Source organism: Pongo abelii, chromosome 20 (assembly GCF_028885655.2).
Source record: "Pongo abelii isolate AG06213 chromosome 20, NHGRI_mPonAbe1-v2.0_pri, whole genome shotgun sequence".
Classification (NCBI taxonomy): Eukaryota; Metazoa; Chordata; class Mammalia; order Primates; family Hominidae; genus Pongo; species Pongo abelii.
The window spans coordinates 58,608,778-58,624,882 of record NC_072005.2 but is presented as its reverse complement, the minus strand read 5'-3'; the positions used below and the strand labels follow the sequence as shown (position 1 = coordinate 58,624,882).

The 16,105-nt window shown below is 41.3% G+C and overlaps 1 protein-coding gene across 2 annotated transcripts in view; it reads right to left on the bottom strand.

The window, feature by feature from the left end:
• Window positions 1-2,948: 2,948 nt before the first annotated feature.
• ZNF610 (zinc finger protein 610) overlaps window positions 2,949-16,105 on the bottom strand; it is a 30,450-nt gene continuing 17,293 nt past the window's right edge. For both annotated transcript variants that reach the window (XM_024238205.3, XM_054541182.2), the window contains 3 exons: window positions 15,948-16,074; window positions 15,386-15,514; window positions 2,949-4,367 (listed from right to left, as the gene is read on the bottom strand). In XM_024238205.3, the coding sequence (XP_024093973.1) occupies window positions 3,301-4,367; window positions 15,386-15,514; window positions 15,948-16,074 (1,323 nt within the window). In that variant the 3' untranslated portion in view covers window positions 2,949-3,300. The remainder of the gene's footprint in view (window positions 4,368-15,385; window positions 15,515-15,947; window positions 16,075-16,105) is intronic.

Sequence of the window (16,105 nt, the reverse complement as noted above, 5' to 3'; positions counted from 1 at the left end):
TAAAATAAATAAATATAAATGAATAATAAATAAACGCTAGTTTCCGGAATTTTAAAGCCCTGGAATTGTTCGGGAAGGGGATGCAAATTAAAATATGAAATGCAAAACCCTGCCAGGGCGGAATGTGCAATTTCCTTTTTTTTTTTTTTCAATTTGAGACAGCGTTTCGCTCTTTTGCCCAGGCTGGACTGAAGTGATGCGATCTGGGCTCACTGCAACCTCCGCAGCCTGGGTTCAAGCTATTCTCCTGCCTCTGCCTCCCAAGCAGCTGGGATTACAGGCGTCCGCCACCACACCGGGCTACTTTTTTGTATTTTTAATAGAGACAAGGTTTCTCCATGTTGGCCAGGCTGGTCTTGAACTCCTGACCTCGTGATCTGCCTGCCTCGGCCTCCCAAAATGCTGGGATTACAGGCGTGGGCCCCCCACCCGGCCAAGTATTTTTTTCTTTTTCATATTTATATTAATCCTAGTGTATACCTGCCATTGTCTTATGGACATACTCATGTCACAAGTTTTTTTTTGTTTTTTTTTTGAGACGGTCTCCCTCTGTTGCCCAGGCTGAAGTGCAGTAGCACAATCACAGCTCAGTGACTGCAGCCTCGACCTCCTGGGATCAAGCGATCCTCCCACCTCCGCCTCCCAAGTAGCTGGGCGTACAGGTACATGCCACCATGCCCAGTCTCATGTCACAAAATTTTGCCTCCAAATAGCACCCTCATTTATTTGTCCCCTAAAGTTTTCACCAGAGCAAAACAGGGAAGAAATGTATTAAACATAGAATTTGGAGGCAATGTAGGGAAAAAAAATGTAAAAATATATATACATATAAAACATAATTTTATTACAATTGAAAATGAAGCATGAAATATATTGCATAATACCAGAATCAGAAAATGACATATCCATAGCTTTTGGAAAAATGCTCTTGTAGTAAAATTGTATTTATCGTATAATAAATATAGATTACAAAAATGTCATTTATTGTGTAATACATTACAAAATTATGTCATATTTATTGTATAATTAGATATGAAATTATATGGTAAGTCATATTTATTATAAACACTTCCAAACAATAATTTTCATTGAAATACTGTAAAAAAAAAAAACAGAAACAAAAACCTTAGGCAATTTTACTGAACTATATTTCACAAGCATTTTCAACAATCATATTATATATGCAATGAGACCTATATCTGTATCCATAAAGGGAATATAATAAAATATTACCATGAAGAAAATTGGGTGTATTTCCTAACCAAGATGGCAGGAGTTTCCAGAGGAAGCATTCAGTGTTGTACTAGAGTTGACAGCATTTTGTGATGTCTGAACACTAACGCCTTTTACACCTCTGCACTCCCTCTTCCTATTCTGCCCATCCAGTCAACTGATAATAAAGCCTCAGTGCTCACTCCTTTGGAACCAACTGGAAGTTCAAACCACAAGTGGGTACCCCCGCCCCAGCCCTACCCTTTAGCAATCATGACACCCCAAGCCAGTCACCTATCCCAGTTCTCTGAAGCCACTTTTGGACCAGCTGGAAAAGTATACCCTGCTTTCCGCCACAAAGCCTCATTATATAATAAACACTCTCAAACCATATCAGTGTATGGGATCATCATTCTCAAGATCCAAGCCAAACCTTAGGGGAACTTCAAACAAGTTCCAGAAGACTGGTCAAAAATTCAAATTACCAAGAGTTGTCAGGGTGACTATATGAAGTTTCTAGTTAATGTACCAAAACAAAATTCCCTGTGTGCTTCGACTTGAAAGAAAATGCATGAACATTAATATTTTCAAATGATGTCACTGAACACTAGTAGTAAAGAAATTGTGTTACAGTATTTTTGTTGTTGTTGTTGAGATGGATCCTCACTCTGTCACCAGGCTGGAGTGCAGTGATGCGATCTCAGCTCAGTGCAACCTCTGCCTCTCGGGTTCAAGCGATTCTCCTGCCTCAGCCTCCCGAGTAGCTGGGACTACAGGTGCACACCACCACGCCCAGCTAATTGTTTTTTTTTGTATTTTTAGTAGAGACAGGGCTTCACCATGTTGGCCAGGAAGGTCTCAATCTCCTGACCTCGTGATCCGCCCACCTCAGCCTTCCAAAGTGCTGAGGTTATAGGCGTGAGCCACCACGCCCAGCTACATTTTAACCCTCAACCAATACTTTTATTTCCTAATTATTTGTCATATTACTATATATTTTTGCTGCATGAAAATGAAGGTGCTCACCATAGGTCTTACTTGGCACACAAGAAAGAGGCATGTAGAAACATAATACAGGGCATACTCATTAACAGTGATGCACATTTGAGGGTGTACAAGGCTGAAATTGCACTGCTATTCACAAAGTGATTTTGACTTTACCCACATAAGCACTCTACGCCAGAGTACAGAGAGACGAACTCATGTACTAAGTGTAATTACTCAAAATCATACTTACCTAAGTATATGCACTCAAAAGCGTATGTTATGTCTCTCACACACACACACACACACACACACATTGTTCTGGCTGCTTCAACCTTAAAATCCTAACGGCACATTATTCTCTACTATAAAGTATCCTCCTGAGGTAAGATTAAACAATGTTGGTAGAAAGGTTGTGATTCATTCACACTAAGAAAAATTTAAACTAGGCCGGGCGCTGTGGCTCACACCTATAATCCCAGCACTTTGGGAGGCCAAGGCCAGTGGATCACTTGAGGTCAGGAGTTTGAGACCAGCCTGGCCAACATGGGGAAACCCCATCTTGACTAAAAATACAAAAATTAGCTGGGCAGTAGTGGCGCATGCCTGTAATCCCAGCTACTCGGGAGGCTGAGGCAGGAGAATCGCTTGAACCCGGGAGACGGAGGTTGCAGTGAGCCAAGATCGTGCCACTACACTCCAGCCTGGGTGATACAGTGAGACTTGATCTCAAAAAAAAAAGAAAAAAGAAAAAAACTTTAAACTTTATTACTTAAAACATGAGAAGTATGTACATTCTAAATCAAAGAGTTACAAATTATAGTGCCAGCAGTTAACTGTGAATCCTACTCAAGAATATGCTATACTGGTAGTTTTCATTAAATGCTCTATTCTGATATAACTGTTCTCTCTTTATAGATTATTTATACATATGTTATTAACTTTACATTTGTAGGGTTTCCTTTCAGTGTGGATCAAGAGATGAGTGATGAGGCTTGAATGCAAACTAAATTCTTTGCCACATTCATGATATTTGTAAGGTTTTTCTCCTGGGTCCTCCAATGTTGTGCTAGGTGTGAATTGTAACTAAAGACTTTGCCACATTCATTGCATCTGTAAAGTACGCAGTGAATTCTCTCCAGCATGAATTTTCCGATGTCGTGAAAGGTGTGGATTTTGATTGAAGACCTTGCCACACGCATTACACTTGTAAGGTCTCTCTCCAGTATGAATTCTCTGATGGTTGGTTAGGTATAATTTGCGCCCAAAGACTTTGTCACATTCATTACATTTGTAAGGTTTCTCTCCAGTATGGATTAGAAGATGGGCCATAAGGCCCGGACGCTTGCGAAATGCTCTTCCACATTCGTTACATTTGTAGGGCTTCTCTGTACTATGAATTATTTGATGCCGTGCAAGGTATGAAAGCAGACTAAAGACCTTGCCACATTCATTACATTTGTAAGGTTTTTCCGCCGTGTGACTTCTCTGATGATTGGTTAGAGAAAATTTGTGCCTGAAGTTCTTGCCACACTCATTACATTTGTAAGGTTTCTCTCCAGTATGGATTACAAGATGGGTAGTAAGTCCTGAACACTCTCTAAATGCTTTGCCACATTCGTTACATTTGTGAGGCTTCTCTCCAGTATGAATTCTTTGATGTCGTGCAAGGTTTGAATTGCGATTAAACACCTTGTCACATTCACTACATTTGTAAGGCTTCTGTCCAGTATGAATTCTCCAATGTTCTACAAGGTGTGAATTGCGACTGAAGACCTTGCCACATTCAGTACATTTGTAAGGTTTCTCTGCAGTATGGATTACTTGATGGTTAGTAAGGCTTGCAGGGACTCTAAAAACTTCACCATCTTCATTACATTCATATGATTTTCCTCTAATGTATGCTTTCTCTTCTTGTGGGAGTAATGGGAAATCAATAAGATCGTTTCTATATTTATTAAAAATGTGTGTTGTGAAACTAGAAGAAATTTTTTGAAGTGGTGAAACTAAGGAACGATGGTTTGTAAACGAATTTTCAACTTGATTACTTCTGTACATTTTCCTTCCGGCTTGAAACAGCTGCAATTCAGACAGATGTGAATCAAGGGTTAATCCAAGTTGATTTTTAATAGGCTTGTTTTCTGCATTGCTTCCCAATATACAGCTCCTCCCTAGAAAAGAAGAAAGAGTAGAACATGAACCCATGATTCTGGCATGTTTACAGTCTGGTGGAGGGACTAGAATCAGCCTCACCCAACTCAGACACTGGAAGAAGTATTGGCATACTTTGCATGTCACATTGTGAGAGCTGAAAACACCAGGGGGTGACGTGATGCATTGGAGCAGTGGGGAATCTGCAGGACTCGGGAGGATTATGGTTGACTTTGAGAAAGATTAAGGGCAGAAAAATAGAACAGAAACTGAAAGCTTCTCAGAAAAAGCAGGGATGAGCCTCTCAGAGAAAATAAGACACTTAAGAGCAGTTGTATAGACATTAGTAATAGTATAATATATGCATAAAGCTAGGAAACACACATCCCCAGAAGTGAGGTGTTCCCACACCCTTTACAACAGGTTAATTGGGAAAGGTCTCCCTGTCACACCTGTCACAATTCTTTTTTTTTTTTTTTTTTTGAGACGGAGTCTCTCTCTGTTGCCCCAGGCTGGAGTGCAGTTGTGCCACCTCAGCTCACTGCAACCTCCGCAAGCAATTCCCCTGCATCAGCCTCCCAAGTAGCTGGAAATACAGGCACACGCCACCACGTTTGTCTAATTTTTTTGTATTTTTAGTAGAGATGGGGTTTCACCATGTTGGCCAGACTGGTCTCAAACTCCCAACCTCAGGCAATCTGCCTGCCTTGGTCTCCCAAAGTGTTGGGATTACAGGCGTGAGCCACCATGCCCAGCCTATCATTAAACATCTTAAAGCAAACTTGCAGGCTAGAAGGCAGAAAGATGATGATATGTTGAAAGTGCTTAAAGAAAAAAAAAATACGGCTGGGTGCAGTGGCTCATACCTGTAATCCTACCACTTTGGGAGGCTGAGGTGGACTGATGACCTGAGGTCAGAAGTTCAAGACCAGCCTGGCCAACATGGTGAAACCTCATCTCTGCTAAAAACACAAAAATTAGCTGGCTATGCTGGCACATGCCTGTAATCCCAGCTACTTTGGGAGGCTGAGGCAGGAGAATCACTTGAACCTGGCATGGGGGAAGGCAGGGCGCAGAGGTTACAGTGAGCCAAGATCGCGCCACAGCACTCTAGCCTGGGCAACAGAGAGAGACTCCTTCTCAAACAAACAAACAAACAAAAAACCAAGAATACTATATTCAGCAAAACTTGCTTGCAAAAATAAAGGAGAAATTTAGACGTTCCTGAATAAAGAAGAGCTGAGGAAGGTAATTAGTACTTTGGAACTGTCTGACAAGAAATGCTAAAAGGAATCCTTCAAAAGGAAATAAAAGGACCCCAGACAGTACTTCTAACCCAAATGAAAATATAAAGTTCTCCATTAAAGGTCAATAAATGATCAAATATGGAAACATAGTATCCTGAGAGTGACACTGTATGAGAAAAAAATTTAAAAAGAAAACAAAAAAATCATGCATTATTGTACTTTTCATTTGTAATTTGGCTTTTCTTTCCTAGCATTTCAAAGGCAAAATTATTTTAAAAGCACTAAAATGTGTTAATGGGAATATTACATATATAGAAGGAATTTCTAGCACAATAACAAATAGCACAGCTATAATGTAATGCTTTCGGTACATAATCAAGGTTAAGCTGTTAACATTTTAAAATAATGTTTTATTGTTACAATGTTTTATGTAACTTCAATCTTAACCACAAGAGGAACGTCTACAAACATACACCAGAGGAGATGAGAAGGGGATCAAAGCATGTCACGATTAAAAAACCAACAAAATACAAAAGCAGGCAGTAAGGGAAAAATGAAGGACAAAAAAATCTACAAGATGTTACAAAATCTACAGATAATATGTGACAAGATGGCAATATGAAGGCCTTCTCTATGAGTATGTGAAATCCAAATGATTTCCCATTGGAATCAGAACAAAACAGGATCCAATTAAATCCTATCCACAACAGACTCCCTTTAACTCTTAAGACATACACTGGCTGAAACTCAAAGGATGGAAAAGGATATTCCATGCAAATAGTAACCAGCAGAGCGCAGAGGTATCTATATTAAAATCAAAGAGAACAGACGTTTACTCAATAACCAGTATAAGAAAGAAAAGTTATTATAAAATGATGAAGGGTTCAATTCACCAAGAAGATATAACAACTATAAATGTAAAGGCACCAAATATTGCAGCCCCTAAGTATAGGATGGAAACATTCACAAAATTCAAAGGAGAAACAGATAGCTCCACAATATAGTAGTAGACTTCTATAATTCATTTTCGAAAATGGATAGAACCAGGTGACCAAGCAGGGTGGCTCACACCTGTAATCCCAGCACTTTTGGAGGCTGAGGCAGGAGGATTACTAGAAGCCAGGAGTTCAAGACTAGCCTGGCCAATATGGCGAAACCCCATCTCTACAAAAACTACAAAAATTAGCGGCATGTGGTGGTGCATTCTAGTAATCCTAGCTACTCGGGTGGCTGAGGCATAAGAATCGCTTGAACCTGGGAGGTGGAGGTTGCAGTGAGCTGAGATCACACCATTGCCCTCCAGCCTGGGTAGGGAACAGGGTGAGACTATGTCTCAAAAAAAAAAAAAAAGATAGAACCAAAAGAGAAGGGGGTTCTGTCTCTCAGCTTTGGAGACCCCCTCACTCTGTCTCTGTACAGGGGAGCTTCTTCTTTCTTTCTTCCCCTTTCTTTCTTGCCTATGAAACTCTCTGCTCCTTAAAACTAAAAACTAAAAATAAATAAATAAAAATCAAAGAGAATAAGAATAAAACAGAGGACTCAAACATCACTATAGCCTCATTAGATATGACAGACGTATACAGAACACATTACCTAAAAACAGCAGAATACAAATTTTTCGGAAGTGCCCATGGAACAATTTCCAGGATGGACCTCATGTTATGACACAAAACAAACTTTTAAACATTTAGAAGTCTACAAAGTATTATTCCCATTATAATGTAATAAAACAAAATTAACAGAAAAAAATGTAAAACCCACAAATATGTCCAAATTAAACAACTCACCTAAAAAACCAATAGGTCAAAAAAGAAACCACAAACTGATTTTTAAAATATCTTGATAGAAAAGGAAAGGAAAACAGAACACACCAGAACTTATAAAATGCAACAAAAATGTGTGCTTACATTAAAAATAAACAAATGGCCAGGCATGATGGCTCACATCTGTAATCCTGGCACTTGGGAGTTTGAGGCATGAGGAGTACTTCAAGCTAGGAGTTGCAGACCAGCACAGGCAACAAGACACCATCTCTACAAAATTTATTTATTTATTTATTTTTGAGATGGAGTCTCGCTCTGTCACCAGGCTGGAGTGCAGTGGTGCGATCTCGGCTCACTGCAACCTCCGCCTCCCGGGTTCAACTGATTCTCCTGCCTCAGCCTCCCCAGTGGCTGGGACTACAGGCGTATGCCACCATGCCCAGCTAACTTTTGTATTTTTAGTAGAGACGGGGTTTTACCATGTTGGTGAGACTGGTCTTGAACTCCTGACCTCAAGTGATCCACCCGCCTCGGCCTCCCAAAGTGCTAGGATTACAGGCGTAATCCCATAGTGTGATTCCCACAGGCGTGAGCCATAGTGCTGGCTTATTTATTTTTTAGTTAGCAAGGCACAGTGCCATGCACCTGTAGTCCTAGCTACTCAGGAGGCTGAGATAAGAGAATTACTTTAGCCTAGGAGTTTGTGGTCGAAGTGAGCTATGATTGCACTACTGCACTCCAATGTGGGAGACGGAGTGAGAACGCATCACTAAAATAAATAAATAAAGTTACATGTAAACAATCTAACTTTATACTTCAATGAAGTATGAAAAAAAAACAAACTAAATACAAAGGTAGCAGAAAGAAAAAATTAAGATTAGAAAACAAAGAAAACAGAATAGAGAAACACTAAAGTCATGCAACTGCAAGCTCATACTTTGAATGGTAAGAAAATTGACAGCTGGGCATAGTGTTTCACGCCTGTAATCCTAGCACTTTGGGAGGGCAAGGCGGGAGGATCACTTGAGCTCAGGAGTTCAAGATCAGCCTGAGCAACATAATGAGACCTTCTATCTCTTTTGAAAAAAATTTTTTTCAATTAAAATAAATTTTAAAAAGATTGACAAACCCTTAGCTAGATAAACAAACAACAAAACAAAAATGAAGCGTAAGCCTCAAATAAGTAAACTTAGAAATGGAATAGAGGACATTACAAATAAAACTGAATTGTAGAAAATGAGACTGTGGCCAGGTGCAGTGGCTCACGCCTATAATCCCAGCACTTTGCGAGGCCGAGGCAGGTGGATCTCCTGAGGTCAGGAGTTCAAGACCAGCCTGGCCATGGTGAAACCCCATCTCTACTAAAAATACAAAAAATTAGCCAGGCCTGGTGGTGCACGCCTGTAATCCCAGCTATTCAGGAGGCTGAGGCAGGAGAATCGCTGGAACCCGGGAGGCGGAGGTTGCAGTGAGCCGAGATCGCGCCAATGTACTCCAGCCTGGGCTACAAGAGCGAGACTCTGTCTCGGAAAAAAAAAAAAAGAAAATGAGATTGTACAACTGTGTCCCAACAATGGATGAATTTCTAGATACACACTGCTCACCAAGACTTACACATGAAGAAGTAGAAACACTAAGATGAGTAACAAATAAGGAGATTGAATTAGTTATCAAATAACTACTAACAAAAACAAGTAATGAACCAGATGACTTCACTGTAAAACTCTATCAAATACTGAAAAAGGATTTAACACCAACACTTTTAAAAATTTTCCATGTGATGGACAAAATACTCCCTCACTCATTCAATGAGGTTAGTGTTACCTTGACATAAAAGGCACACAAAGGCTCTAAGAAAACTACAGAGCAATATTCCTCATCAATCTAATGCAAATATCCACAACGAAATGCTAGCAAGCAAGTTCAGCAGTATATTAAAATGGACCACACACTATGATCATGTGAAAGTCACTCCTGGAATGCAAGGATGTTGCAACTTAGGAACATTGATCCCTGCAATACTCCACAAAAATAAAATAAAAACAAAAACCCACTTGATAGGCTCATTGGATGCAGAAAAAACATTTGAAAAACATCAACAACTACTGATGATAGAAACACTCTACACATTAGGAATACGAGGAATCTACTTTACATAACAGAAGCCTTATATAAAAAGCCAAAAGGTAACATCATACTCAGTGTTGAAATAATGAAGGCTTTTCCCTCATAATTAGGAAAAAATAAAAAGAAAGCCCATGTTGCATTATTTCTATTCAGAATACAGCTGTCCCTTGGTGTCCAGGGAAGACAGGTTCCAGGAACCCCTGTGTGGTGTTATGGTATACATATATATTTGTTTTTATCTGCAGTTCCGGGCTCATAACTCCCATAGCCTTTGCTACAGTCTTCTGTTATAGTGTTGGGTATGGTAGGCCCCAGGGCAGAACTCAGGAAACAGAACCTCTCCAACCTTTTCCTACCCTCCATTCACCCACCCCAAGGCAGGACTCTAATGTTCTCTCATCTTTCTGATTACAGGTCTTAAGACCTCCCCAGAGAGGGTCCTGCTTTATGTCTGGGGGAAAGAATGCAGACATAATAAAGTTTCCATAAAAATCCAAGAGGACTGCATTTAGAGAGCTTCCAGATGCTGAACACATGGAGCTTCCTAGATGCTGGTGCATGCAGGAAGCGCATAGAAGCTCCACGCCCCTTCCCCCGTACCTTGCCCTGCAGGTCTCTTCATCTGTATCCTTTTCAATAGCCTTTATAATAAACTAGCAAACATAAGTGTTTCTGTGAGTTCTGTGAGACATTCCAGAAAATTTATTGAGCCCAAAGAGGGGCCACAGAAACCACAATTGGAAGCTAGTTGGTCAGAAGTTCTGGAGGCCCAGACTTGTAACTGGTGAGAAAAGGGGGAAGTCTTTGACACTGAGCCCTCAACCTGTGGGATCTGACACTATCTCCAGGTATAGTGTCAGAACTGAACTGCAGGAAACCCAGCTCTTGTCCGTTGCTTGGTGTGTGGGAAAAAACTCCTATACTGTCGGTCACGGAAGTCTTATTCTGTCTTGACAGATTGTTGTGGTGGTGTGAGAGCAGAGGAAAAACATGGTTTGAGAGCTTTTCCTAAAACACTCTCAGATATCAAAATCTGTGGATGCCTAAGTTCCTTACTGCAGGCCTTCCATACCTGTGGTTTCTATATCTGCAGATTCAACTAACCATGGATTGAAAATACAGTCTGCCCTACGTATCCATGGGATCCACATGGGCAGATTCAATGACCTATGGATTTCTGATCTGCAATTTTGTGGAATCTGTACATGCAAAACCTCCAAATATGGAGGGAATAAGCTTAACAAGGACGGGAAAAATTTGTACACAGAAATCTACAAAAAATTGCTGAAAGAAATTAGAGAAGACACACACAAATACAAAAACAGCCCATGTTTATGGATTGTAAGTCTTAAGGTTAAGATGTCAATAGCCAAAGAGATCTACAGATTCAGTGAACTCTTTAGCAAAATCCCAATGAAGCTTTCTTCATAAATAAACTCATCCTAAAATTAATATGAAATCACACAAGTGCCTCAATAGCAAAACAAACTTGAAAGAAAGAAAGCTGGAGGTGTTACACCACTGCATGATTATAAAACTTATTGCTAAGCTACCTTCATCAAAACAGAACTGTACTGCCATGAAGGCAGACATACACGCCAATGGACTGGAACAGACAGGCCAGAAACAAACCCTCAAATATTTGGTCAAATGATGTTCAATAAGGCTACCAAGACCATGTAATGAGAGAGGACAGTCTCTTTATCAAATAGTGCTGAGGAAACTGGATATCCACAAGAAAGGAATGAAGTTGAACTCTTATTACACCGTATGCAAAAATTATCTGAAAGTCAATTCGTGACCTAAAACTAAGACCTAAAACCATAAAACTCCTAGAAAAAATCAGGTAGAAAGCTTCATAACATTGGATTCAATAATGCTTCCCTGGATAGAACATTGACAACACAAGAAAGAAGGTAAAAATACATAAAATGCACTACCACAAGACCTACAACTATTGTGGATGGAAGAAAACAATTACCAGAGTGAAAAGGAAACCTACCATATGTGAGAAAATATTTGCAAATCATACCTCTGATAAGATTTTATATATCTAAAATATATAAAACTCCTACAAATCAGAAAACCAATAACCTGATTAAGAAACAGAAAAAGGAGGCCAGGCGCGGTGGCTCATGCCTATAATCCCAGCACTTTTGGAGGCTGAGGTGGGTGGATCACGAGGTCAGGAGATCAAGACCATCCTAGTGAACATGGTAAAACCTCGTCTCTACTAAAAACACAAAAATTAGCTGGGCGTGGTGGCGCATGCCTGTAGTCGCAGCTACTTAGGAGGCTGAGGCAGGAGAATCGCTTGAACCCGGGAGGCGGAGGTTGCAGTGAGCCAAGATCGCGCCACTTCACTCCAGCCCGGTGACAGAGTGAGACTCCATCTCAAAAAAAGAAAGAAAAAGAAACATTCTTTGTTCCTAAAAAAATATGGAAATGTCTTCATATGCTACAAAATGGATGAACCTGAAAGACGCTCTGTTAAGTGAAATAAGCCAGTCGCACAAAGACAAAAAGACAAATAATGAAGTCATATCATGTAACTTCATTATATAATAAAGCTTCCATAAAAACCCAAAAGGACTGGGTTCAGAGAGCTTCTGGACAGCTGAACACCCCAGGGCTGACAGGAAGGTGAGCAGGGACTCCCACACATGCCAGGAGGGTGGCACAAGCCAACTCCAGGACACAGAAGCTCTTGTGCTGGGGACCCTTCCAGACCTGACCCTATGTTCTTTCCATCTGTTAATTTATCCCTCTCTATCTATTTGGAATAAGGTCTTGCTCTGTGTCAGCCAGGCTGCAGTGCAGCTCACTGCAGCCTTAAACTCCTGGGCTCAAGCAGTCCACTTGAGCAGCTGGGACTACAAGGTATGCACTACCATGCCCGGCTAATTTTTTAATTTTTGGTAGAGATAACGTCTCATTATGTTGCTGGTCTCAAACTCCTGGGATCAAGTAATCCGCCCACCTCAGCCTCCAAAAATTCTTGGGTTACAGATGTGAGCCACCATGCCAGGTCTGGATCCTTCAAAATACACTGTGTAATAAACCCTGTAAATGCTAAGTATGTATTACCATGAGCTCCGTGAACCACTCTAGCAAATTAATCAAATGCAAAGAGGGAGCCATGGGAACCCTAACTTTTGAAGCTGGTTGGTTGAAAGTTCCAGAGGCCTGGACTTATGACCGGTGTCTGAAAGGGGGCAGTATTGGAGACTGAGCCCTCTACCTGTGGGATGTGACGCGCTCTGCAGGTACACAGCATCAGAATTGAATTCAAGGGTACTCAGCAAGTATCCACTGCGAACTGATTGCTTATTGGTGGAAGAAAAACTCACATTTGGTCACGTAAGTTGTCTGTGTTTATTGTTGTGTGGTGCAAGACCAGACAGAGGAAGATATGGTTTGAGTTTTGCCCCTCAGTCTTAAATAACAAATTATGACAAATCAATGTAATGGTATTTCTGAGATTAAGATGGCAACAATTTTAAAACAGCATATTCTTAAGATATAAAAAATTTCCATATTATACACTGTAATAAATTTAATTGGCAAAATGTTGTTTAATAGTAGCTACTAAGTCAGGTAAAACAAAGGAAAACAAATATTTAAACTCCTACTCAAAAATTTCTGGAGTGTCTATAGGTTTTAGAGAATCTCCTGCTAAGGCATACCCTGTGCTGTAAAAAAAACAACACACACTCAAAAATATATAAACCAATGGCCATTCCCTGATACTATAGCCCCACAGATACAAAATAATAAACACAAAGAGTTTTATATGAAATATGGAACTGCTGACTAAATATACAAAAACCAAGTTAATTTATAATACATGGAAAGGTACAAGATGAAAGAAACAGTGGTTTGAACAAATGATGGTAGTGTTAAAACCAGAGGCATCTGGTTGCTATTTTGTGCCATGCTCCCCATGGGGACCTAGGGATCCAATACAAGGTCTTTCTGTTGACTATCTGCGCCCCACTTAGCTGAGTAAGCATCTCAGAAGAGCCACCTACTCCCCTGTGACACACACCAGTAAAGTGTGGATGAAGCACAACCGAAGAATGGCTGAGGGGCCTTGTGGAATAAGAAGAAATGCATACATTGGTCTCTTCCCCAGTCCTGACACAGAGCTCTGAAGACCTTGAGATGTCCTGGGTGGTGTGAGTGTGATCTGCTCTAATGAGGCAACCTTTGTGGGTCCCTGGATGGGGCTGATCACCAGAAAGACCAGGCCATACTTAGAAGCATGAAACTGTCAGCCCCACCCACTATCTTCTAGGAGAGGGGCTGGAGATTGAGTTAATACCAATCACGCCTATGTGATGAAGCCTCCATAAAGATCCCTGAACTATGGGGTCACGAGAGCCTCCAAATGCTGAAGACACACAGGTGCCTGGAGGGTGGCACACCCAGTGAATCTTCCCATGTGCCTCGCCCTGTGAATCTCCTCATCTGGCTGTCCATCTGTATCCTTAGAAACATCCTTCGTCATCAACCAATGAACATAACGAAGTGTTTCACTGAGTTCTGTAAGCCACCCTAGCAAAGTAACCAAACAGAAAAAGGGGGTCGAGGGAACCCAACTTACAGCTGGTTGGTCAGACAGAAAGGTGACAACCTACTACTAGCAAGTGGTGGCTGAGGTGGGTGACAGGCTTGGGAACCCAACCCTTAGCCTGTGGGATCTGATTCTAACTCCAGGTAGACAGTGTTAGAAATGAATTATAGAAAACCCAGTAAAGATCCAGTGAAAAATTGTTGATGGGGAGAAATCCCCACACGTTTTGGTGACCAGAAGTGAAATGCTCTCTGTGCTGAGTGGCATGTGAGAATAGGAAAATCACTGGCTTTTTCCCATCCAAATAGACCTGAACAGGCAGAGGGGGCTGGAGGCACCTGTAGTTTCCAGGGCCCAGATGCGAAAAAAAGAGTAGCTCATGTTTTCCCATTTCCTGATTACATCTTCCCAGTACAGGAAATGGGGTGGACCATGAATAAATAGGTCAAGGGGGCAGGTCTGTGAAGACCTCGGCTTTGACCTACAGGGACAGACACTGAGCATCAGATGGAATCAAGTACAGAAAGAAAGACCACAGGGGAAAGAGACCCCTGGCAACAATGCTCCCTGTGTTCTTCAGAATCATGGAACAAAAGTTCACAGAAGCCACATGACCGGGTGCTGTCCATCATGATAAAGACTTTGCTTTTGTCTCTGGGCGGCAACACCACTCGAGGGCAAAAAGATGAAACTATTACACATTTATAGAGCTGAGTGACAAGAGAGAGCAAAGAAATATTTCCATTCAGAATGCCTAGGATTTAAACTTTTCTTTTCTCACAGAACTCTCCCACCTTTGGAGAGTTTCCCACACACTCTTTAATAGTTAGTATGGGCTGGGTGTGGTGGCTCACGTCTGTAATCCCAGGATTTTGGGAGGCTGAGGCAGGCAGATCACTGGAAGTCAGGAGTTTGAGACCCGCCTGTCCAACATGGTGAAACTCCGTCTCTATTAAAAACACAAAAATTAGCTGGGTGTGGTGACACATGCCTGTAATCCCAGCTATTGGGGAGGCTGAGGCACGAGAATCGCTTGAACCTGGGAGGCAGAAGTTGCAGTGAGCTGAGATCACACCACTGCACTGCAGCCTGGGCAACAGAGCGAGACAAAAAAAAAAAAAAAATAGTATGGCTTTGCAAGGTGCAGTGGCTGTAATCTACAACTTTGGGAGGCCAAGGCAGGAGGATTGTTTGAGTCCAGGAGTTTGAGGCTGCAGTGAGCTATGATTGCCACTGCACTACAGCCTGGGTGATAATGGAACACCCTGGCTCAAAAATAAAAAAATAAAAACTATGGCTTCCACACTGCCCATCAGAGCTCTTACCTGTGTTCACGCTTCTGACACATTCCCTTCCATCTGTATTTTTTACTATTTTAACTTGACTTTGCAGAACCAAGGGCTCTCTCCTTTGCCTCAACATGGAAATAATACTTCGGTCAGGAAGACAGATTCCTGTTAATAAAAAGAAAGAAACAAGATGTGCTGGGGCATTTCCAAAACCCAAGCCTTATGTTTAGGTAAGAGAGGAGATATCGCAAATGGATCAAGAATAATATCTCAGAAGTTCACCCACAGACGGGCTCCTTCTGAATACTTAGGGAATACTGCAATATGTAGACACTGAGATCTCTTCCAAGAACTACTGACTTGTAAACACAGGGGAGAAAATAGAGAACTGGTTATCTGGTGCCACCCAATGATGTATCATGAACATCTGAAGAAAGGACACATTTCAAATCCAGAGAGCATAATAGAGCTTTTCATTTCTGAGTCAACAAGGTTTCTACCTCAGTTAAGCAATTTAGGGGCTCCCAAGAGGCACACAAGAGAAAATGCAAAGATAGATTAGAGCAGATCTCGGCTTCCGGAGGGAAGTCATCCTCACCTAGAGAGACCAGGTTCCTGTAGTTCTCCAGCATCACGTCCCTGTATAAAGCCCTCTGTCCAGGGTCCAGGGATTTCCACTCCTCCTGAGAGAACTCGATGGCCACGTCCATGAATGTCAAGTGTCCCTAAAATGAGGACCACATTGTTTACAACACT